Genomic DNA, 26,402 nt, shown 5'->3' on the forward strand with positions numbered 1-26,402 from the left:
GTATAAAGTTATCTTCAAGTTAGCTAAACTGAATGTTTATAAGTGGAAGAGCAGTGTTACTCCACAGCCTGCAGCTTCGAATAAAAGGCTAGCCTGAAATGTAAAGATTCAGGTCCACTGGTGATAAAACATACACACACACATAAACACACATATACACTGAAGACCTTTTTCTTACCGTCTTGCTCTGTCTTGGTCAGCTCCACGAGCTTCTTCTGTTTCAGTGTGTCCACCACGTCTGCCAGGCTCCCTTTGCGGCGCTCTGGCGTCCCAAAGGCGAGGCCAATCACAGGCTCCCCGCGATCCCTTGGACACTCCTCTGGCTTGGTTGGAGAGGTAGAGGTAGTCCGGTAAGAGTAGACTGAGCCACCTTTACTGCTTTCATTGTCCTTGGAAGAAATAGAAAATGAGAGTTCAAACCCACGAGCCATAGAAAGTAATTAAGTACTGCATATCTGTGAGAGAGCATTTCAATTCATGCAACAGTTTATTTTTAACACAGCTCAGACAAATGCATCCCAAAGCTCTTTAATGTATCCCTGTAGTACTATTTGGGAGTGAGCCTGTACTTTATTTGCTCTACTGCGCTTTGCCTGGGCATGGGTCAGCTGGTGCTACATGCCAAATATCAGACTTAGGATTGCATTTTGCAACTGACAGAACATGACGAGCACAGTACTTGATCTATCTGTCATCAAAAACAACATGGTGATACTCCATTACATATCTTTATACTGCCAGGGTCACGTGTGTATAATCCACTGAGACACACTGTGAGAAGGCCAAGCCTGGCAAGTGTTTTTTCAGTTGAGGGTGCTTACACGTAAGGAGCAGCATGACCGCAGAGACATGCAATCTGGTGCTGGTGGAAGTGGATTTGTGGAATAATTTAAAGCCAGTAAAGTGTTATAGTAGTCTGAGAAAAACCTTGATTTGTGTCTTTAATAGATTCATAATATATTCATTAATTACACATCGAGGTTTAACCCTACAGTCACACACAGACATCTCGGGTGATGCATATGATTGTTTTATACCTCTCTTTAGAATAAGAATTAATTCCTGTTTTGGTCAAGGTGACAAAAATCAGACCTTTTGATAATGAATAGAATAGAATAGAATAGAATAGAATAGAATAGAATAGAATAGAATAGGGCCCTGGTTTTCCTGAGACAGGAGGAGCTGGCGATGGCCTCCAGGGGTGGCAGAGGACAGCCAATTATTTTTTTGGGTGGTGTTGATTACCCTCTGAGAAGGCTTCCTGTTCTTAGTAGTGGCCCCTGCATACCCAGCACCAGTAGGAGAGCACACACTCCACTGAAGAGGGGTAGAAGGCCAGCAGCAGCTGGTCCAGGTTATTCTTCCTCAGGACACAGAGGAAGCGCAGCCACTGTTGGGCCTACTTTACCACTGTGGTGTCATCGACATACTTGACGCTGATTGGGTAGGTTGGTGTACAGTCATATGTATGCAGGGGGGACCTTTAGGTGGTCCAGTTTGGTAGTGAGGATGTCTGGTATTATGGTGTTGAACACATAACTGTAGTCCACAAAGAGCATCCTCATCAAGCTCTTCCTGTTCTCCAGACAGCTCAGTGCTCTGTGAAGGGTGATGGTGATGGCATCCTTCGTGGAGCACAGGGGGTGCGAGGAAGGGGTGGCCTCAAACTGAGCAAAGGTGTTGAGCTCCTTTGCAAATTTGAGGCTGCTGTCAGGGGGTTGGGGGCTCTGGCCTTTGTAGTTGGTGAGGGCATGGATGGCTCTCCACACTTGGAGGAAGCCCTCTATCCTCCTCCTGTAGGCCTTCTTGACCTGTTTGATGTCCCTCCTGTCCAGTGTCACATTCTCTACATAGCACTTAATGTAGAAAGGGACAGACTGAGTGAAGGTCTCTAGGTCCTGCTGGTCTAAGATTGACCATGGACCAGATCAAAACAGTCCCGTAGCTGGAGAAGAGCATCATCTGGCAATGTTTTAATGACCTGGGTGCTTGGAGGAGTTTGTTTCCTGAGGGGGATGTAGGCAGAGGTGCGGAGCAGAGAGAGGTGGTCAGACTGTCCTAGGCTGTCACTCTGTAGCCATGCTTGATATTACTGTACACATGGTCCAGTGTACTGTCCCCCCTGGTAGGACACTTAACATTTTGGTGGAATTTGGAGAGCACAGATTTCAAACATGCCTTATTGAAGTCCCCAGCAACAATATGGACACCCTCCGGGTCGGAGGTGACTGAGTGCTGAGCTAACGTTATATCTGATGGGTTTTTGTTGTTTATGGTGGATGACCCCAGCGTGTGTGTCCCACTGTTGTCTGCTCTGCAGGGTTATGAGTTAAGCAAGAGGCACAAGGAGTCTATAATTATCTAAAGATAAGCCCTTCAGGATGACCACATTGTCCCACACAACATCCGACACTTTAGCACAGGTGCTCTAACACTGGGGTTATTTCTGGATACTTTCTCCTCCCCTTACAGAGTGGGGGGATCTCCAAGAACTTTAGGAGGCTTATGTTTCAAAGACAAGGGGCTTTGGCTAACAGCGGGATCTTAAGATGCCCTTGAAATGGCTCCAGGAGGCTCTGTTGTGCACTTTGTCTTTAAGCGGAAGATGGCTCTGTAATGAGGATTACGAGATAGTGTGTCACTCACAGATTGTTCAGGTGTGTTGGCTTTTTTTTCCAGGTCTGCTCAAGAGTTATACAAGCAGGGTGGTGCAAGCTGTAATGTTTGATTCTCAGATCAGAAACTTGAATCACAAAGTTTTGTTTTAAGTTGACCCTCACTGTTGGAGGCTGGTGAGGCAATGAAGTTAAGAAGGGTTGTTTACCCTTCTCTGTCCACAGCACAAGGACCTCCCATGTTTCACTGGTCAGTGGCTGCTTTGGGCAGTGTTGCAGCTTTACCTTATGACTTTTTACAGTTTGAAACATTGCACTTTGTTACTTTCTGGCCCAGCACCACCTGTCCTCTTTCTGAACACTTGAAAAGATTATTTCGTTATAGGTTTTCACCAGTGTCCTGTGCTGGTCCATGAGGGACAATGGTTACACATGTGAGTGTGTAAGTTGGAGATAAATAATAGAGAGAAAAAAGGAAAAAATATAGAGTGAAAATTCAAATATTCATGAAAAGTTTTGCCTTCAGGCAACTTTGAAGTCTGATACCGATGTTAAGTCAGGTTTTTGAATATTGTTGTTAATGAATTACTGCATTTACAGCTCTTATTGTGCACTGGGCATGGGTCAGTATAACTGAGTAACAATTTCAAAATATCTAAAGAGCCATAATCATGATTCAGTAACGCAAGTAATTTTAAAAAATGGGACATTTTTCACCAAAATATTCAACTCTACCACAACAATGATACCAGAGGAAACTTTCCCCTTTCCTCAGAGGGTGAAGCCAAACACATTTTGTCCATTAGGGACCCACAGAACCTGAAGCCAAGTAACTAACACCTTAACAGACACACTCAAACACACATACAAACACACACACCAAAGCAGGCTGTGGAGATGAGAGGAGGCCAGGGGTATAACTCTCTAAACGAGATCCCTCACTGGGCTGCCTGCAGCACTGCCTGTAGCACACAGGTCAGAAAGAACTACCGGTGCATGCGTGTGTGTCTGTGTGTGTGTCCACTACACCTTGTGCTCACTCAATAGTGCAAAGATATCATTAGGCATGAGAATTTGCACACCCTATGTATTCCTGCATCTCACAGGTGTTTTATGATTTGTGAGCCCCGAGTGTGTACTCTGCAGAGGTGTGGACTCGAGTCACATGACTTGGACTCGAGTCAGACTCGAGTCATTAATTTTATGACTTTAGACTTGACTTGAAAAAATGTTCTAAGACTTGTGACTTGACTTGGACTTTTACACCAATGACTTGGGACTTGAATTGGACTTGAACCGGTTTACTTGAAAAGACTTGATATTTTACCCCAAATATAAAATTTAACATGCATATTATATAGAGATTGAAAATGTGACGTCATTCACGGGTAGAACCGCAAAGGATTCTGGGAACTCGTGGCAAGCGGTACTAGCGCACGCAGGCTTTCAATTAAAATCAGTCACACAGCGATAAAAAGAAACACAAAAATGTCAAGAAGCTGTTGTATTATTAACTGCAATAGCCGGTCGCATGACAGCCACGGGAAGCCGACGGGTAAAGAGATCGGTTGTTATCGGATTACGTCGTTGAAGAGAAATTGTTCGAGCCATGTTTCTGAAGTAACAAAGACGCGACGGATGGCCTGGATTGCAGCCATTCAAAGATCAAATATAACGTCCCAGAACCCTCCAGCTCACAGGTTAGTCTGCTCCAAGCATTTACACGAAGGTCAGTGTTTTTTAGTAGTTAATACGTCATTTTTCTTAACATAATTGGTGATATAGGTTACAAGCAAGTCTGGCGCTGAACAGAAATTGTCGCGCTATGCTCCTTTATTTATTGTGCATAAATAGTGAATTGTCCTGACACAATATTGCGTTTCGCTTCTGTTATTATGGTACATTGACAAAAACATATACTTTTATTCACAGGGTAAAACAGGTTTTTTGTATCACTAATTGCCCAGTGCGATTACAGACTGCGGTAAAGTGAGCCGTCATTTGTGAGCCGCGGTCAAGCCAGCCGCCTCCTATCCGCGCGGTGATTACAGCATACAATATTGTTGTCACTGCTACATTTCTGTAATGCTACCAGAAATTATTTCCACTACTAATTAATTACCGTTGAGCTCAAAGGTCCTATTAATAAACGGTTAAGGAATGTGTATTTATGACGACGATTTGTGAGACTGGTAAACTTATGATACGTACGATGGTCTTTCGTTCTACACGGTGCATTTCAAGGTCCTGTACCCATCCGTCGGTAAACTGTACCTGGGCTTGTTGCAGTGACCTGAAGTTACTAAACTTCATGAGTGTATGCACTCACTCCAAGAACCGTATAATTATAAATATGCATATAAATATGCTAAGATGAGATAGCTGACTTCATCTAACTAGCAAATGTTTTCCAGGCTACGTTGGTGATACAGTTTTTTTAATGTGTATGATATTTTTGTCATGCGATTTTAAAGCTGGTCCTACAACCGCATCCAAGAATAACATGCAGCTTATCTCAGAACTGTCGGTGAAAATTATTCTTGGAGCTAGGTTTAATTGAGCTGCATTTTAAAGAGGTGCAATTTCACAATTTGTGTATATTTTCTAAGTTCACTATTTTGTCATGTGTTGAGAAAAACACAGATTTTAAAATTACATGGTCTAATATTTACATTTAGCATAACTGCAACATTATTTTTTCGTTTTTTTTTTTTTTAAAGACTCGAAAGGACTTGAAATTCAAAGTTTCAGACTTGTGACTTGACTCGGACTTTTACACCAGTGACTTGAGACTCGACTCTGACTTGCCTGACATTACTTGAGACTTGACTTGAGACTTGAGGATAAAGACTTGAGACTTACTTGAGACTTGCAAAACAATGACTTGGTCCCACCTCTGGTACTCTGTGCACACACCCACATTTGTGTGAATCTGAGTTATAGTATTATGGTCAGTTTCTAAGCTCTTAGCCTAATTCACTTCTCACCATCACAGCAGGACTGACACTCTCCCACTCAGTGTCTGTTGGTTTCTCTCTGATTGGCTGCAGTTCATCTGGGTGGGACTGGTCATGCAAAGAAGGCGACACCGTCTCCTTTGGGCCGTCGTGCTCATCACCAACCCAGCCTGCACTGTCCTGACCAATCACTTCTGCTTCCTCGGGCGGTGGATGAAAGGGAGGCGTTGCTCGCATGGAAGACATCATTCTGGGAAGGAAAAAAAATTAAGGGTTTAACTTTGGTTTATGAACTACAGTTATGTCTACCAGGATGGATGCTCACTGAAGTGACACATGAACAGCTGCCGACTAGTGCTGCTGTTCTCACAATGATAAAGACTAAAAGATATTTGTCACCAGCCAGACTAAAGCCAAAACCTTCCTGGAAACCGTGATGCATTTTCTGTGGAAAACTGCAAACAATGACACACCAGCACGGGAAAATAGAGCAATGCTCCAAAACAAAAGACACAAAGTGTTTTGTTACATTTTGTTTTGACAGACATTCTTTTCATAACAATATTATCACGATTGGACTCTTCTTAAGTGCTGGAGGTTATTTCGTGTAAATTAGCAGTATCATCAGTATCAAACTGTGCCAAAAATGCAGTTTTCTACTTTTAGTGTGTTAAATAATTTTAGATTTTATTTTTTTCCACCACTGACTGCACAAAAAAAGCCACAAAACACTGTTGGATGATTTCACAACCATGCATTTGAATCGATAATTCAAAGCCACAACTTTATTTAAATGCAGAGACATGAATGTGAAACATGTAATTATGGTTTAGTCACACACAAACAATTTAAAGTACATATCATATTTTTGGTATTTACTCAGGCACTCATGCAGCGCGACTCACATGTTTTCATCCTGAATGTACATCAAGCGTGCAAACACACACAAATCCACTCTCGTGGGGATAATCTATTAATCTATTATGCAGCATCAAGGCCTCTCATCACCTCGGAGCTGTTACAAAAGCAGACGCTATAGGCTGCCGAGTTTAAGTGGAAAAATCTCACTTTTTTCTAATATTAGTCTCAGACTGAGTCGCCAGGCTAATGCATCATTTTCTGTAATGATTTCCTTTCATTTGACTTTACTTGTGAGGACATTTGCTGACCACAGCTAAACCCTGCCTTCCTACGGGCTTAGACGAAAGGAGGTCTAATCTAAACACGGGCTCACTTGTCCTCAACATATATACGAGTACACACAAGCGCAAATACACTAAATACATAAACAATTCTACATTAATAAACACAAATCTAAGCTAAACTGTTAGGTGACAACTGATGGATCAGCCTGCTCTGAGCTGCTTTTGCTGTGATTACTATAGCCGGTGCCACCCACCCTTCCACACACATGCACGCAAATGCATACACACAGCTTCAGTGAAAAACTGATTACTACTTCAGCATCGGCTGCTCAGTAAGTCAGAGCAGGCTGTCTCTGACCCTCAGTCAAATGTCTGAAAGGGCGGAGCGGGGGTGCAGTCTGAATGCACGAGGAGGGAGAAGAAGATGAAAAAGTATTTAATAGATAGAAGCAGTTAATAAAGAGTGAAATGAATCGAGGGAGCAAAAAAATAAAAAATAAAAATGCAAAGACCGGAAAAAGGATAGAGAGGACAGGAATGGGAAGCTCAGTTCCAGCGCAGGTCCAGACTGATTATTTGAGAACTGCTGTGTGTCCATTTGTGTGTACAGTATAGCTGAGTGATTTGCTCAGTGAATGCGAGGGTCGTAATGTTCAGTGCATGTTGTCTCTTACTACCTCTGGTGGAACGCAGCTTCCACCGACTCTGCGATGCAGGAAAAATTAGAGGAGGGTGGATAGTGGCATGCTGTGAAAAGTGAGACCTGAAAATGTTAATAACCATTAATAGTCCATGATAGTCCTATAGACTGAAACCCATCAGAAATACAATGTAACCAATTTTACTGAGAAATTCTATACCTGTTCTCATTTATGTTGCTTTTTTCTTGTTACTTTTTACTTTACTGAACCTTATTATTGCAGTTTTTACTGCAGTAATGAAATGCAGTTTATTTGATGCATGTAGGTTAATCCAGGTGATTTTTTTTTTCAAGCTTTCAAACCCAATTTTAAGTAAGTCTAACGAGCCTTCTTTACAAGTCATCCAAGTTTCAAAGTACAGGTTTTTATTCGTTTTTACAACTGGCCAGCAGTGCCATCCATTCACAGCCAGATTTAAATTTAGTAGAAGAGTGCGGGGTTTGAATTTCTCAGGCCTTCGTTGTATTACACAGCGATATGAGTGTAAGAGCCCAGACAACCAACAAACAGCAAACCATAATCCACGATCAACTCAGGTTATCCAAACTGGAGCGATGAGACAGCGATGGGCAACTGGGGAAGGAGAATACAGAAGACAGCCTATATTTAGCTGACAATATTGCTGGTGCTGTGTTTATGAGGGAGCTTAAGACTTAGTTTCTTGGAACTGGTGTCTCATATGGCCAGGAATGCCCAGACTCTTAACTGCCAGTGATTGGGTTTCTCCATGCAACAGTACAAGGGTTTATTGGTAAGCATGGCAAGCAGGTCTTTTGTGATTAGAAAACGGTGTATTTCGGAGTAGCATGCTATACCAAAAAAAAAAAAAAAAAGATTCTTTTAGTGCATGACAGAAATGTGGCTGATTTTTTACATTTTTCACATTACCTTCTAAAGCTACACTATGAAACTATGAACACATTTTTATATTTGCAATAAAACCATCACAGTGAAAGAAAAGTGTTGAATAATGAAGCCAGAATGAAAGAAAAACATGTGATCATTTTTCTTTGTGTCACTGTTTTCTAAAGACAATAAGAGACTTAGAGAGTTAGGTGTATTTTTTTAGGCATGTTAGACAGCTGGACATGACAGTATATGTTAAAAATCAATTATGCTCTATAACTAATAACTAATCCTTGTTGTCTTTGAGCTGTATGGTCATAGTCGTCTGCACATTTATGTGTCCTAATTTAAAGAAGAAGCTTTTTTTTTTTGGTCTCGACACGACTCATTAACAAAATGTCGCCTGACACGTAGGCAGAAACTGAGTTATTATGACTGAAAAGAAACAACCTTCCCCCAGTGAGACGGACAAAAAAGAAAGTCTTCCTATGCCGAGGCCCTCTCAGGAAACACTAATGTGATGGTAATGTTACACCAGTACCTGAAAAACAAATTCATTTTCACAGGCATCACTCCGAGGCTCTCCCAAAGCCTTTTCATATTGTCAGATATCTAGAAAAACATCAAGACTTTCCCCTGGAAACGGTTCTCCTGCCTAAGATGTTTCTTGGAAAGTGATACTGGTTAGATTGCCTGTTTGATAACTGAACAGAGCATGCACTGTTGAATGAGAAGTCTTAATTGTTCATCCCCGTGCATTTATAGTTTTTCTGCTTTGTTTTCCGTGTTTGCTTTGGTTGTTGTTGTTTTTGTTTTTTAATGTGACTCCAGGAATCCAACAAGCTGTTAATAGCATCATTATTAAATCTTTGTAATATGCACGTTTTTCACCTACTGTCTTTAATAATCACAATAAATGTATGCCCAGCAATTTTTCCTTTTTGGTTTATGGTCCTTTCTTTCCTTTGCTGTCGATGGAAATTTTTACAACCTTTAGCTCTCAAATGCACTCGGCAAATAAAGTGCTGGTGGTGGACAGCTATCTAAGTCTCCTTCTAAAACGTGGACAGTAACTTAGAATCCCTTTGTGTGTGGAAGAAAAACGAAAACCAGGGTCGGTATTTGGCAAGAAAGCGTTGTTCAGATCTGGCCTGGAACCTGGCGACTTGGCAGAAACAATCAGGCATTGTGGAGCGTGGACGGAGAGGGACCTGTGACAGATGAGAGCGGGAGAGAGAGGGCCCCCTCTTAGAAAAACAGTACACAAAGCGCCATTCAGAACCCAGGTCCCTTCTGCCACTTGTGGAGCTGGAGAAGGGCTCCGACAAAGGCCCCCAACTCAACCAATTGGGTGTAAAATCTCCAGCCGTCCCAGCTTTACAGAACTAAGGAAGTGGGAAATACCAAAGAGACAGAGAATAAGAAGAAAGGGAGAAAAAATCAGGAGAAATTGTTAGTCTTTTGGACAGGCCCAACAAGAAAATAAGGTGAAAGAGACCAAACCGAAGATTTTAAATGGAACACTGAGGCCCTTCTCCAAGTCTTTCTCTGCAAGAAAGATGACATTATCAATGGCATTCGCACAATACCATTTTGCATGTCTACACATTATATGCCACTTTTAAACTCAACAAAGTAACGCAGGGAGACGTTTGCAGAAAAAAGTGCTTGATGCTAAGAGCAGAGCAGTGGGCTAGTTTAGCCATGATGTTTAGCATTTTATTGGAGCATTAAACCACACTGCCACTGTCATTAAAAGTTCTCCATTACGCATGGAAAACTGTAGAAGCCATGCATTTCAAGTTTCTCAAAAGTTGTACATTATGACTGGTGTTTACAACAATAAATACAAGAACACAACAAAGCCCAGCAGAAGTGTTTTGGAGGAGACGTTAATGGGACAGAAACTAAAGCATATCAGTAATGTGTGTTTCGTATAAGACTGTAGATACATGTTTTTTATCACCCGTTTACTGTTAGTTTGTCATTTCTGCAACTTTTTCGTCACATTTTTGTCTCTCCAGAAACACTTGGGTCGTATTTCGTGAGGTGTTTGTGCACTTGTGCAGCGTTTTTTCCTATTTTCCGATGTTTTCTTAAGTTCCAGTTTCTTTGATCTGGCATACGTCAACATGAAATTCTGCATTGGCTTTCCAATAGAACATTCTCATAATGAAATTAAAAGTAGATGTAATATAAAATGAGCTGATATGAACCAGAAAAATTTCTTAAAATTCATGAACAACAAACAATATCCAAACATACTTGATTTTGTTCGTTCGCTTTGCTGAAAACGTAAGGAATTGTTTAGTGACCATCAATGAAGTTCATTGAGAATTCACAGGTGTGAATGGGTGATGTGGTTTCTTTCAATGGATAAATAAAGAAAAAGAGGGAGAACTGGACTTGATGAGAGCAGCTCCCCCAACTCCTAAATCTTATGTCTGTCTGGACTCTCATTAGATCATCGCAGAGCGCTGCAAACAGAGGGCACTGTCATAGGTCAGACATGTGGAATGTGAACACACACATGCTGCCCTGTTTTCTCCCAGAGATTTCTCATCATGGGTCTTTTGCCCAAAATAGAAAAGTTCAATAGCAGCAGCAGTTACCCCCCCAAACCAGCCAATTTCATCACTGGCTTAATAGCAAGAAAAGCAGTTTTGTTTTCTGAAACTCCAGCTCATTGGATTTCACTTACAGAGGCAGCTCTGTAGCTGTGCAACCAACAAGTAGCTGTTCTATTTCACTGCTGTAGTTTCGTATCACACGCAAAGGCAGGTACTCTCTGACCTTTTCATGACTTAGGTGAAACAATGAAAGAAGGTATACAGTGGGCGGATGCTGTGCATGACTGTTGGGTCCCAGCAGTGTCTGCATCAATCAGCCATCACAGCCAAATCCTTCCACAAATCTCAGGTAAATAGAACTTATTGTGCGAGTATGTTACACTGAGCGGCTCTGTCAGAAAATATTTACAACCACAAGGCACTCAGAGGGGAAGGGTAGAAGAAGCATTTAGGCAAGGTACAAAGTACAAGTTTAGCTCTTATTTAACAGACTGGTGTGATTCTAAACTGTAAGAATATAATCTAATAGTTGAAAGAAAGCTTTTTTAAATTTCTAACTTTATTTAAACAATGTCATTTGCCTCTGTGAGGGCAGATGACGTCAATTTTTGTCTGCAACAGACACAACATGTTGAAGGTTTATTCATATAATTGGTTTAACAACTTGGTGTAACACAAGTGGTGAAGATGTTGGTATACAGTTTACATACCAGATATGAAATAGTTTGGAGGCAATGTTATAAATGTTTTTTTTAACAGTGCCAACACAGAATTTCCACACTTTCACAAATGAACACAAAGAACACAGGGAAAACCCACACAGGCACAGGGGATAATGCTGCCCAACTAACTTACATAGAAAACATTTTATTTCTATCACGTCTGGAAATAGACCAAACAAACATATTTCTCTACATGAGAGACGGCCTTATTAACTGCTGATTGGTTATAAGGTGTAGTTTGTACCTTCAGTAATATGGTGGCGATGTTAAACTGGTTCCACACAGTGAGATCAGAACTATAAAATGTTCAGTCTGTCAGATGAGCCACTGAAAATCAGTAAAACAAAAACAAAGACAGAAAAAGAAGATTTGGTGGATTTCTGTCATTTAATTAGCATTAACATACCATATCAGGTGCAATATGTTTATATACAATATATTTTAAAATCATGTTAATGATATAAAATTTTACTTGGAAAAAATTGTTGTTGTTTTTTTCCAAGTATCAATTTACAAAACAAAAAGCAAAACAAGAAATCCTTCCTACTTTATGAGAATGTGGAAAGAAAATATTTTTATACTCCCCAGCATGAAAAAAATGCAGTTTAAGGATTTCATCTGTCATCATACGGACACCTGGAGCAAACACAGGGTTTGATGTCTCCATTAGTCCTGCTGATGTAAAAATCTTAATCAAAGCCAACGGTGGAACGGTTACCAAATTATGAATGCATCGTTTGTCAAGTGGGCGTAAACACACTTCATTATGCTCTGGGCCTGTGTGTTCGGCCTCTGTACCTCGATGATGCCGGACTAAAACCGCAGACCCCCAGAAATCCAGAAGTGGCCTTAGTGACCAACACTCTCCCTTGTGCTTTTTATTTTTCCTGGCATGTGAACACACCCCTAGGTAACACAAATACAGTACACATATACATTTATCTACTTCATGGCAACGATACAGCGTAAACCAATGAAGAGACCATTGAAAACCAAAGTCAACACTCAGTGGCTCAAAGGGACTGTTTGTCTGCAGCCCCTCGCTCACAGTAGTTAGAAGCCCTGGTCAGTGTGAATATTTTCTGTTCTAAGGCATGCCTCATAATATGTCGCATTAACAAAGTCAAACAGCGGACGTAATTATACCTAAAAATTTATAGTAACAAATACTGAAGGATTATAGAAGTACAAGGTATCTGTATAAGTTGGAAGCTTCCAAAAACTATTAAGAAACAGACTGTTTAATGAAGCACAATGTGAGGAATACAAAGTAAAGTATGTTTTTAATTGCTAATCGTGCTCAAAGGTGTAATTTCTTGTGAATATATGCATGCATATGCATAATAAATATAAGGCCACATCCAAAAGTTGAATCAAAACTATGAGTCTGAGTATTATGTAACTTTTAATAAAACTGAACATTCATAAACGAGCATATTTTATAGTCGGGTGGAAACAAGGCTTACATTATGATGGCAATTACTTGAGGACCCTTGAAAACCAACACACATTTGTTTCTGTTCTGCTCGTTCGTTTAAATGTCTACACCAGCATGCGCTCGTCTATGATCTCGCTTTCTGCTGACCTCTTTACACCTTTGATTTGTATCAGCTTAAAGCACACACAGCTTGCCATATGACAAACACCTTATGTGAGGTATTATGCTACAGTATATATCTGCGTGAGCTGATGGCACTAATTGAAGCAATTACCTTTGACCTCTGGAAGGCACCAGAAACCTTTGACCCCTTTGGGAATGAACATAACTCCACTGTGATGCACAAATAAGCTTGTTGCACAAGTTTTAAGCCTTGCTGTGCTTTGACCTCCGATATAGTCACTGAGAAGCTGTAAAGAAGGGTGAATCCAATTATCTTAAGAATAAAGACAAAACCATAAAGTCCTTCTTTTTCAGGGAGAAAGACATTAACTGTACTTGAACTCATCCTTAAGAACTGAGTCAATATTAAAGTGTTTCACTCTGCACAGGTGCAACTGGGTGCGGTTAAAATATCTCAGAAGAATGCAAATATATTTACTAAATCAAATACATCAAGGAGATTAACAATCAAATTGGGTTCATTTTCCAGAGGATTAAGTTTCAAAAGTATATTTCAGGGTGACAGCGGCAGTACAAAGTTATCACAGAAGCTTGTGGCGATACAACAGCTGCCCTCACACATGAGCGATCACATTAGCCCAGAGGCAAGCAGCAGAAAAAAGCTTTAATAAGTAATTTTAGGACTCGAGGGTCTCGCTAAGTTTGAGAACAATCATCAGACACGCTCAGACATGTTCAGTGTTCTTCAGTCCTAATTTACTGCATTGGCTTACCCTGTTCAAAGTTATAATTCATAAATTGTTGACTTAAGAGGATATAATGGTCCAGAAGAATTCAGGTCTCAGAAACGCATCACTGATATGACGTGCCGAAAAAACATCCTGAAAAATGCTCTTCGTTAGGAAAAAAAGCACAGCAATCCTAAAAAACAGTAAATGTTTATAGCATCTTTGAACACAAGGGTGAAAAGACATAATCAGTGCTAATACCCAGATACAGTGCTCTGAAAAAGGACCGGACGATCTCAATTAGTGACAAATTCCGTTTGAGCAGATTTTCCGCAATAGTATTTTTTTAAATGCGTCCAATGCTTTAAATGCTTAGATCGTGCCATTGTAATGGAAAACCAAAATCCTTTAAAACTTTGATGCAAACAAAAGAATTAGAATCAAACAAGCAGCTCTAGTGTGTCACATCATCTGCAGGAGCGTCCAAACAGGTGGCTTTTAGAGCACCCGGGAGGCGCGAAAGCCTGCTAATCCTAGATTAGGACTGACAAGTCGTTTCACTGCATGTCCCCATTGTAATCCCAGTTGCTGCTCTATCCGCTGACAATAAGCTTTGTTCCCTATCTGAGAAAGAGCTTTGACGATTTGTTAGCATGAAATGAATGCATTATTCAGGCGCATGCTACTTTCAGTCAGTCAATAAAAACATAGTTTTATTCAATTATTAACCATTTTAAATGCATAATGTGTACAGATGGCCCTACCAAGTCATCTTTGCTAAGAACATGGGGCTTTTCTTCACTTCATTTTGATAGTGGCTAACATGTACACAACATGCAAGGAGTAAAGATGGTGGGAATGTGATTGCATTTTTAATGTATCAGATGCTTATAGATGCATGTAGCCGAAACTGCAAATCCAAGAATATAAAATCTTTACATTTTCCTAAAGTGGAGTTAATATTATGAAATTATCTTTCCGATTAAAGCATACATTGTGTGTCTTCCTCATGCTTTACAGCAACATTGTTGCAGATGTCTGTTCTATGTGCATTTGTGTTCCCTCACATTAACCCTGAAGGTACCAGCAGGGAAGGTTTCAGTGCTGCTTTTTGAATATTTTAAATGTTTCATTCCTTTTTTTTCTTTGTCCAATTGTGTCATTTTTACACTGAATTTACAATGTGGCTCGTTTTACAATAAAAAGCAGCAATAACAAAAAAACATTTCCTCAGTTATTTACATTAACACTTTTTAAATTAAAATGGAAATTTTAAAAAAGGAAATTTTTCAAATGTACTTTTTTAATTACTAAATTCATTTTCAAACTTGCTTGCCATCTGTTTTTTCATAAGAAAGGCTACTTTGTCTACATATGCAAAACCTCATGGTTAAATTGAACATTAAAAACTTAACAGTAACTGTAGAGGTCAAGAAGGCAAATTATTGGTGATACATATATATAAATATATATATATTTCAATGTGTGTATTGTGTGTGTGAAATTATTTAAATGACAGTTATGCATGAAGTGATAGTTAATATTTGATACCTTGGATGAGTCAATAAACACTTGTATACTGTAGCAGAGAGAAATGAAATACTGAAGAGACAGCCCTGTAGCTGGTTTAGAAGAAAACAGGCAATAAAAACAGAATAGGTCACAGTGCATTTTTTTGTCTGGAATATGAAGAATGTAAAAACACATATAAAACTATACACAGCCACAGCCTTGGGTGTCGAGAAGTGTGCGTGCGTGCTCCAAGATCAGAGCCTCTTTAAACCACACAAAGTATCCATTGTCCTACCTTGCAGAGAATATACATTGTTCATGGTGCACAAGGCCTAACTTCAAACTAGGTTGTTAATCTAGCCAATCACAGCAGTCGATGTTCACAATGACTTAAGTCCTTGAAACAGGGCAAATATTTAATACTAAGGTGGAGTTGATCGTTCCAGAAAGACTGATGTCAGCTGTGGACAGTCTATCGATTGTGCATAATATAATGAAATCCATCTTACATTTGTTTATCTGACTAGTGGATGATATGAACATTCTGGCACACAAGCAACACGAGGCATGTTTTCAGTTAGTTTGCAATGGACAGGAAAAGGCAAGTATAGCAGTAAGACACAAAGAAGAAGAAGGAGCTATAGCACGTCTTCCACTGGAAAGCAAAATAACCACGGGCAATGAATCAAAATAATTTACAAAAAGAACTTGGATTGGGTGGAGCGCTTTATGCGAGTGTGTAAATATCCCTCTCTGCTTGCTCTCAGTTCGTGGTTGGACTTGAATGTGACGGTTACTCGTCCAGCTGCTTGATTTTTATCGCATTAAGTAACATATCTGGACAAAGGTCTCACGGGACCCACACAAGAATTTCACAGTTGCTGGAAGGGAGCAATGTTTTTAATACAGCAGAGTTTCTTTTCTGCCTGGTGCCACTGGATGATTCTCGTCCTCTGTACGCTCGCTCTCTCTCTCTCTGTACAGCTGTTTTACTCTCCATCACAGCACTGGGCATGCAGGCTGTAAATCACAATTAGGGGGTTCATTAGATATGGCTGATTTATTAAGACCCAGGGCTTGTCTCTGAGCCTTTCAGCCATATATTAGCTAACTAAAGATCTCATACATAGTTATGAGACATGCTGTTTACTGTATGGCATATAGGGTCATATGCCAATAGACATTAATTATTGAGTAAGACTCCATAGGTTAAATTAATAGCATCCAGGCGATAAATCATTTGGATTTGTGTATTTTTCTTCAGTGACGCCTGTGTGGCACGCTTTTTTTCTGCATATCTGAGCGTGTATCTTTTTTATATAACAACAAACTGGCAGCAGCATCAAAATCTGTCTCTATTATCAGCAAGCAAACCGGCATTTGAAAAGGAGCCAAGTATTTTGGAGCCTTATCCAAAGGCTTTGACAAACATGCTCTAGAGCTGCTCGCCCTCTTAAACACAAGCACATAAATTTGGCCTGCATTCATTTCCCAGTTACTTCAGTCTTAAGTGTCTCTGGTATACATAATACAGCATTGTTACCCCCGTAAATTATCGCATTGTGTGTCAGCTTTTGTCAATTGCCTGAAAACACAAACCTCGATAAGGTGGTGTACATACTCTGAGTTATTTCAATTTAAATGTTCCGGCCTGCTATGCTTCGTCTGCCTGTACTGAATGCCTAAACTTAGTAAAGTGCATCAGAAAAGCATTGCAAAAACATCCTGAAACTGCTAATCAAGCAACTTTTGATTTCGAAAACAGCCTTTCACAAACTTGGGCTGCTATCCAAAAATTGCTTGTGTTATTTCTTGTTCCTCCTTACATACCAGCATGCCTGCTCATCCCGTGTCACCTTATAGGCCAAGATAGTCCTATGATTAGTTACAGCTTGAACAGGTGAGCTTCAACTTGTCCAGACCTACTTATAGTGAAATCCTATTGTTAAGAATAGAAGAGGGTTTACAGACACAGAATAGATGGGAAGAAGCAATAAACAAAGTCTTGATTCCCTCAAAACCCTCACAGTACTTAAAAAGACGCTTATATCATAAGATCAGTCGGACATAGCCTAACTGCATATAGTCGCCTGCAGGATAAAATGAAGCTAAACATCAGCTACGATTCTGTGTCAGGTGAATGTGTGTGATGGAGTCACTCATGAAGGCTTTAATTTTATGTAGCATTTGTAACATTTTGGTTGTGTCAGTTTCTAACTTTTTTCATGATTAAAATGCTAATTATTATTGTTGTTTTCAAAATATTAAAAAAAACTGTAACATCAGCCAGTCATAATTTCTCACCATCAAGTTTACAACGTTAGATGGAACCTGTGTATATTGAGCCCCTTTGGTTTTAAAAAAATTGTTTTTCAACACCAACGTTAAGCTCCTAAGACTCATAAATGCATGGAGCATTTAAAGGTTACTAATCTGAGCACAGGCATGTACTTGGAAACTCAGCACATACTTTCTTCTCGCTGACTCTTGCTACATAACTAATCGAGGGTGACAGAGAACAAAGGAGAAGATTAGAGGATTTAACGTGCGACACACAGCCACAGGTCAGCAGGAGGTTTAGTCTCTAACTGTGATTATGGGCAAGCAGGTGTCATCAGAAGAAGTAGCCAAAGACAGCGCATCTATGCCCTGCTGAACTGCTTGTTTCAGTCCCAGTGGGTCAGGCCTGCGACACAAGAATGTTGTGTAGCTGGTTAAAACTCAGAGACATTACTTAAACCACTGACACTGCTTGAATCTGACAGCTCCAGTCGGTGTAAGCCTTTGTTTGGTACTAAATAAACATTCAAATTTACTCCAAGGACTCTTTTATTACAGTGAAAGGCGCTGTCTTACTACTGCATGCCTAATATAATATGAATAACAAGCTTGTTATTTGTAAAACCGAAGTGATTCCTTGAACTTAAATTCTCATTTCAAAGTCCTTTCTGAAAACTTTCTGTGTATAAAGTCAGATGAATGGATTATGAAACGTGGCTCAGTTTTCAGCTTGTTGTCTCACGAGCTTTGAGAACATTTGTATCATTAGCTATAGTTGTCCAGCTACTTTATCAGCGTGGCCTCTAATTGCTCGACGGCACGGTTGATGTTGACGCTAACCAGGAGCGATGTCATCCATCCTCTCCTGCTACAATGGGGGTCATTGGATTAAGTTCGAGCAGGCTTTGTTAAAAGCTGGCGCAAATCTAATCAAGGGAGAGACCTCAATTATGCTAGCATGTACTTAAATGATCAGATCACTAAATTTGGAGGAGGGGGTTGGCCACTGCAGGAATGCAATCAGCGGCCATTAGGGCAAGTTAATTTTTGCTGATGGCAGCTTTCAAATGAGATGCAGGATTTTACTTTAATGAGAATACTGTAATTATGAGGCTGCTATGCTGTTGTGTGATGCTGCAGTGAACTGTATTCAGGGTTGCTTAAATTTTGATCGTAAATATAAAGCTGAGACAAGTCTCTTAACAGCAAGTGCTTGCACTGCAGGAGAGCCATTGTTGCAGATGTGCTGTTTGCTTTTTGACCTTCCTTCTTTCCACTTACACAGTCAACACAACATTCAAACACAAGGTATTTAAAACCCACTGTTTTTAATGAAGTGTTGAAGGAAACCAAACAGCTGAAAAAAAACACCTCATTCCAGCTACGGCATGTTCAAGAATGCAAAGAGGTATAGAAGCATATTGTCTGGAGAGAATAATACGCTGGATCACTGTGATCTAAGGACCCGGTGACATCTCCTGTAGCACAAACCACAACAGAGAGGCTGACCCTGGCCTCAGACCTCCATGACCCATGGCAGGTAAAACAGAAACCAATCATTCTTAATGTCAGTGAGTTTGCTGGCACTCCTTAACAGGAGGCCCGAGGTCTGAGTGTAGCAGCAGTTACCAAAAAAAAAAAAGATAAAATGGGCAAACACGCATTGGAAACACTTACAGTCCAGACACATATGCAAATAACCATGAGCAGGTTCCTTTCCAGTATTTTTTTTTTTTTTTTGAGTGGAAATTTGCACATAAAAATCACACAAAACCTTTGACACCTTTTTTAATCTATGAAGAAATTCTTAAGTAGCAGCTGAAACACAAAGTGAATAATGGGAATAATGAAAGTGTTGCTTCATTTCACACCAGTTCAAGACAAGATCTGGATATCTGCAAATACTGAAATGTTTCTGTATATTGATGCAAAATGATTTTGTAACTTTTGCAGCAACAAATATTTATGAATATTTTTTGCTGCAACTGCGGAAACAAACTCCCAAAATGATAAAGAGTTACTGATTACTAATGGAGCCAATAGCAGAGGAAATGCAAGAAATATTCCCGTGTGCTAAACCTTTTTTCACAGACACTCGCCACTCATCAGTAGTCTGCAGTTCAACTTTGCCAACTGTGTCTCTGATCCAGGGATTAAAGTCAACAGCCTTCCATGTGAAGCAGGATGTGGATGTAAGAACCAGCTTGATAAATCAAAGGTTAAAATATAGATCCAAACTGAGGTCCCTCTCCTACACCTCCCTGCTTTCTCCCTCTGCCTGATCATCCAGCTTGCGCATTACCTCATCAGAGGAGGATCTGCCTAAAGCCACAGCGGTCACACAACAGACAAAAGCGCTCATCTCCAGGAAGCCGCTGCCGCTGCCTGTGGTTTTGGAGAGAGGAGAAGAGAAGGGAAAAAGTGACTAAGCCCCACGGCTCCTTTCTTCTCTCTGCAGACTTAGGGATAAACGGAGGGATAAAGCACAGGGGGAGATAATATTTAGAGCAGGCCCCATTTCAAGGGCAATAGAAGAGAGAAAGTGGGGTATGAGCTTGGGTGGTTTGGGAAGTAGCCACAAGGGTCGGTCTATAATGTTACTGGCAGAGGGCCTTGCACCATGGACTTATGTGTAAGTGGGGAGGAACTGCTGCTGGCTTGGCCCTGCCTTAAAGCCAGGGCTGCTGCAGCTCCACGAGCCTCTTCAAAGAAAACCAGATGGGTCTCTGATGGGATGTTGATGAGGCATGAGTGTGCAAAACACCAACGCACATACAAGCACAAACACATATAGGAAACAACAACATACATAACACTCACGCATATGTACTCTAGCAGTTCACTTCTCTTTTCCCATCCCTGAAAATGTCCTTTTAAGGTATCCTGTCCACCACAGAAAAGTCATATGTGTGGATGAATCAGAACAGTAAACTAATTGTACAACTTGAAGAGGACACAGAGTTCTGCTAACATAAGATTAACATGAGGTTAACTGCGTAATGTTAACTAAACAACACTAAATGTTGTTAGATGCTGCCCATTAGTAGTAATGCAGCTGAGTTCTCACACAAAGCTAAAGTCAAATGTCGTGGAGCAGATAAGGACATTTTCCTGGGGGAGGCCAAACAGGTAACCTCAGTGGGTTCATTAGCTTATTAGCTCATTTGTTTACTACGAATCATCCCAACAGCTGCTTGCTGTCTGGTAACTTGTCTAACTCTTTGCAAATGACTTCTATTACAGCAGCTATGTGTAACAACAGAGCTCTGAACACAGGGCTATCATTCTGCATAAAGTGGTCTTCCTTACTGCTCATTACGGCTCTGATTGAGATTTTCAGAAGACCACACTAATATCGCCTACAGCTTGAAATCCCGTGCCGTGGACATGGTGTGTCAGTTTATGGGTATATAAGCTCTGATCCTAATTCCCTTATGGAGCATTAAAACATTTTGGATTCACCGAAAAAGGAAGAAGAAAAATGTAGTTTTCCACACACTAAATGTGAACACGCAATAATCGACATTATCCTGTTTCACATTTGGAGCACTGCCCAGTGACGCCACAGACACATAACTGCTCTTCTGATCATTCGCTGGATATTTATAGCAAGTTAAGGCTTCAATTTTTGTAACTCAAGCACACAACATCCTCTTCCTTCCAAAGTCCTGTGAAACAAAGATGCCATAAATCATCGCTGTCACGACAGGATTGGTACCCAATAAAGACTGTGATTTTGTTACGAGGGTCCACTTGTCATCTTACCGTTATGTTATTGGATTTGAAAAGCAATTGCATGTTAAAAGACAGAATAATTTGATTTTGAGTTTGCAAATCAGCTGATGAAATTAAGGATGTTTGATAGAATTATAAGCGAGCCTAAGTCACCTGGGTGTTTTCCCCCAATCTTTATACAGTTCCTTACTTCAGTGCTTTTATCTATGACAAAACAAAATCTGTGAAAGGATTCCACAGAGCCACAATATTGCTCCCTAAATTGCTCTAGTTGATCATTCTTTTTAGTTTAACCAAAGTGGTGCTTTCTTTGATTTTTACTCATACTTCAGAGGGATGAAGGGGTAAGTACACTCAGTAATCAATCCATCCATCTTCTTAACCACTTTCTTCTCTCTTTATCTTTCTTTCCATCCGTAACCTGGCTTATTTATCTTGTGACCTCTTGCACTGGTCCCATACCCAGGTAGCAAACTGCAGTTCTAGTTTGTGATAAAAGATGATCTGACGTACCAGTGACACAAGGGGCACTAGACAGGGCCTTAATAGGTATTCTTAAACAGGAGGATTAGCCAGATGGTCAGATCACTCTTTTCTTCAACCTCTGCCATCTGTACATTTCATATGTCTCTGCTGAAACCACTGAGATCAGCCCCAGCGACTTCACCCGATTAATTTAGGCTAGTGTTACCTGCAGCACTATTTGACTCCAGATATAATCTTTATTGCTCACAGAGAGAAAGTCCATTAAAAGGCACACTGTAGGTCCCAGCAGTGAGAGGTTCCTGGAGTGATGCCTGTGGGAGCCTTTAAAAGACCCCTTTCTTCACCCAAGTGAAAGCGGCAATTGAGGGCACACAGGACAGAACACTACCAGGAGTGGAGGTCTGCATTTGCTGCGAAACAAAATCAAAAGCAGTCTGTCTGTAGCAACGGAGGAGTGAGAGGTGGCTGACAAGCAAATAGCTGGATACAGTTTTGTTAACATGGGCTAGCATTCACACACACACACACACACACACACACGCAACTCAGGTAACACAACCACTGGTGCAAAACCTGGCATGTTCAAACACCAGCGAGAGCCGCTCTGTGCTGCTCTGCCAAAACAATAGTGTTTTCTCTGCAACAGCTTATCATCTGCCTTGTTACTGAAGCTGTTATCCGAGGTGCCAAGCAGTGGCACAAAATCACAAAGAAGCTGGCGTGATACAGTGCAAGAAAGTACTTGTCATGTCAGTGGATGAGGAAAACTTACAGAAATAAGAGGCTTCAGCTCCAACACCCTCTTCACACTTAAGGATGCACTTTAAAATTCATGAACATCACCTAGAATAGAGCAAAACAGACAAAAACAAGGAATATTTTGTCAGATAACATCTATGATGAGATGAAAACTGACATTTTATGTGACCCTCCAGGGCGACAGCCTTGCCATGCAAATCAGGAAATATTTTTCAGTGCTACATTTTTTGCATCACGCCAGCAATGGTTTGACAAACTATGAAAATTTGAATTGGGATCTGTTCTTGGAGCACAGTGAACACTCTCACCCCACCTGGGAGCTCTCTGTAGCGGATGTTCATGACAGAACAGAGCTCCTGTATCAAGTCCGCGGCAGACCCAACAGAGGATCAGTGTATTTCTTTCGCAGCACTTTCCCCTGCACAAACAGCGGCGCACACTGAGCCATGCAAAGCCCAACAAATGACAAACAACGTGATTCTTGTACGCGACTTTGAAGTTTAAAAAAGAAGAAGAAGAAATTGGCTGAAATCTGTCTTAATGTGGTTAGCGATGTCTGATATTTTCTTTTAAAAGCTGATTCCAGCGAGAGCACGGAAAAGAAATCTCTCATCAGGTGGACAGCTCACCATTCCTAAAATAACCCACTCTCACTCCCGAAGCTAACCGGGGGTCAGCCTCATTATAGCCTCACTCACACACACACACACAAGTGCAAACCACAAGCAGTCATTTGCTAAACCGGATAATAACAAATAATGACAACACTTTGAAGGTACCATGATCAGGATGGAGTGAGTCATCACTCTGAGGGAGCCCCAGGATGAGAGAGAGATAGTCATAATTAAGAGAGGAAGGTCATTAATTTATGAAAGAAAGAACTGACCAGGATAAGGAGGCTCTTAAAGAGAGAGTCTGTGCAGACAACGACAGACAAAGCAATTAAACACACCAAAGCAGCATTTTTCTGATGCCGCTCATCATCAAGTCACCCAAACACAGCATCTAAGTGCTACAAAGGGGGCCATACAAACACCCCTTTGATTCTACCATTTGAGCCTAATTGAGAACAACGAAGAAAAAAGCAAACACTGGGCTTATATGATCTTTTATTCATGTCTTTAATCAGCCAAATCATTCTCTCGTAGAAGCATTTTTCTCTCAGGGCACAATTAAATCGGAATCTTATTCTGAACGGAGAAAATCAAAGAAGTTCTGATAATAAAACTGATAACAAATAATGGGTAAAAACACATTTTGGTGAAACATCCCTGCAAACATTTCTGTAAGATGCAACTCTCTTTGTGTGTCTCTCTGTCTTTGCCTTGAGCAGCCACTGACTCAAAAAGCCACTTTCTCAATCAAGTGACTGCGAGTTGGATTCCCCTGAGCAGCGTTCACACTCCGCAGCTCTCGCTGACCCGTCTGAACACGTTCCAGATGTCTGCAGAACCAGTTATTCTGTTTCCTCTCTTTCTTTTTAACCCCCCCCCCCCCCCCCTCTCTCTCCCTCTTTTCCCCCGTCATTCCTCCGTCCACACACCCTGCCACTCATCTGCAGATGGCAGATCTGACACCTGGAGGATGCTGGGTAATCGGAGAGACAGCTGGCTGTCCAGTAGAGGAGCACTGCCGCAAAAAATGCACAGACTCAGCAAAAATCCTGTGTGTAAGGACCCACTGGCTTATGCTGGTGTGCGTGTTTTCTGCAGGATTTCTGCACATGTCCACATGTGCATATGCAATGTGTAAACAGTGCTTATACCCAACGGATCTGCTATAAATGTGTGTACTGTAGAGCCTGAAATATAAAAGAACAAAAAGAGAGCTAGTCATCTGAAGTAAATTAATGCAGGAATTATTTACCCAGTTCTTCGCTGGAAGCAGTGAGCACTCAAATGGACGTTTATAGACCAGGTGACACACACTGGCTGTTTTTATTTTTTCCTTTAATACGTTGTGCTTGCACACTCATGCTCAGTTGCTGCTCTTCACCACTTTGTCAGATCCTCATCTCAGGGAGGACCTGACATAGGAGATCCAGGCTATAGAGCCATTCCAGGCTTCTCCTGACAACTGCAGGAAGTAACAGCTACCTTTTTGGCCCACTGTCCAACAGCTGTAAAATGGCACATGTCACCCTACAGTTGAGCCAGCTGCAGGGGGGAAAGTGTCTGATATTTGCAATAGATACTGAAAGCAGCAAAACAAAAGGTCTGAGACAAAAGACAAAAACCAAAGCTGTGACATCATTGCATTAGGGAACTTTTTTTTAAGAAAAAGAGGTGAGCAATACCGTGCACGAAGATACCCTGTGTTATGTTCACAGCGAGGCCAGCACCTGCACAATGAATGCACGCATTCACGCAATAAAATATGCGCAGTCCCAAATGTTGTCTTGTTGCAGCTGTCAATGCCACTTGTGCAATCGTGGACACACTGGAGAAAGAACAATGGAACTCTATTAGGCGGAAGCGCTCTCAATGAGCGTGGCGCTGCATGAGGCTCTGTGCTGCCACTTCCATGTCTGCACCGTAGGAAACAGTGCATGGTTCCAGCTAATCATATGGGCAATTAAACCAAAATGAGGTTCACTTGACCCATAAATGATGCACTTATAGCGCACACTGCCTCTCTGAGGGCCACTGGCCATGTCATCCAGGCCTTGTAATGTTTCAGAGATTTTTTTTTTTTTAGTATTTTCACTCTGGGCCCGTAAGAAGGGAAACCTGCTGTGTGCAACTATTAGCACTGAACTCTTAAATCTGTGCACTATGAAACTGTGACAGACATATAGACAGTGCTTCTGAGGTTGTATGATTCATTCATCACAGTTTACAAATATTAGTTTGACAAAAAAAACTTTTGCACAAATTATTTGTTCTATGAATTTCAATTTTTAAGAATACTGCTGCTTTCTTTACTCTGTCCTTGAAGCGTGACATCCTAAATGAAACAACGTAGCTTGTACAACAAGCCCTAAAGCAAAACAATGTGCTGCTATTCCTGCCTTTCGCTAAACTATACACACCTAGATATTCAAGCAATAAAGGGAATATGGATGGATGGATGGATGGATGGATGGATGGATGGATGGATGGATAGATAGATAGATAGATAGATAGATAGATAGATAGATAGATAGATGGTTTTAGACTGCTAAAACATTTAGTTAAGTCGAGGAATGGATAATGTTTCCTTATTATGTCAGCAGGAGAAGAAAGGATTGAAGTCTTGCACGTGGGTGGCCAAACTGCTACAGAATTTTTTTTACATTTTTTTTTAAAGGTGCAACAAGGGAAGGGGATGTTTGCATGAGTGAAAAGCCTTTGTGTTCCCTTCACGGAATACCTGGGCGAACATTACAGAAGCTTAAGTGACAACACGCATTTCTCTCCCAAGTCGCTGTTAACATGAAATATTGCTAAAGTTAAAGGTGGGAGGGAGACAGAGGACGGTAGGGGCAAGCGCCAGCACATATGTCTAAACCTCACCCCTCTGCTCACCACCCTTAGGAGATTACATTATGGTGCTCACCATTGTCCCGCTTCTTCAAGACAAAGCCTGTTCCACTGTGCAAACAGCGCGCCTTGGAAAGATTGTAAAAACAAGAGGTGAATGTCAAAGGCAAAAGTGAATAGGATCTCTCCCTTCTTTTGTCGAGCTGGTGAGGTATGCACAAACACATCGCTGCGTGACAGAGAAGAAAGGAGGGCCTTGTGAAGGAAGGAGCTGGAAGAAGTTGGAGCGTCTTCGCATGAAAAGGCCAAAACCGTGAGAAGTTG

General features: G+C 41.0%; 1 protein-coding gene across 6 annotated transcripts in view; it reads right to left on the reverse strand.

The window, feature by feature from the left end:
- Nucleotides 1-26,402, reverse strand: part of LOC309711405 (transcription factor SOX-6-like) — a 109,449-nt gene that overhangs the window by 70,945 nt on the left and 12,102 nt on the right. For 3 of the 6 annotated variants that reach the window (XM_082541700.1, XM_082541704.1, XM_082541703.1), the window contains exons 2-3: nt 5,603-5,822; nt 179-389 (exon numbers count right to left, since the gene is read on the reverse strand). In XM_082541700.1, the coding sequence (XP_082397826.1) occupies nt 179-389; nt 5,603-5,821 (430 nt within the window). In that variant the 5' untranslated portion in view covers nt 5,822. Of the gene's footprint in view, nt 1-178; nt 390-5,602; nt 5,823-19,939; nt 19,963-22,630; nt 22,702-26,402 lie in introns of those variants that run through there. The other 3 variants (XM_082541701.1, XM_082541702.1, XM_082541699.1) reach the window with 2 other exon arrangements.

Source organism: Aulonocara stuartgranti, assembly GCF_965226115.1.
Source record: "Aulonocara stuartgranti genome assembly, chromosome: 7".
NCBI lineage: Eukaryota > Metazoa > Chordata > Actinopteri > Cichliformes > Cichlidae > Aulonocara > Aulonocara stuartgranti.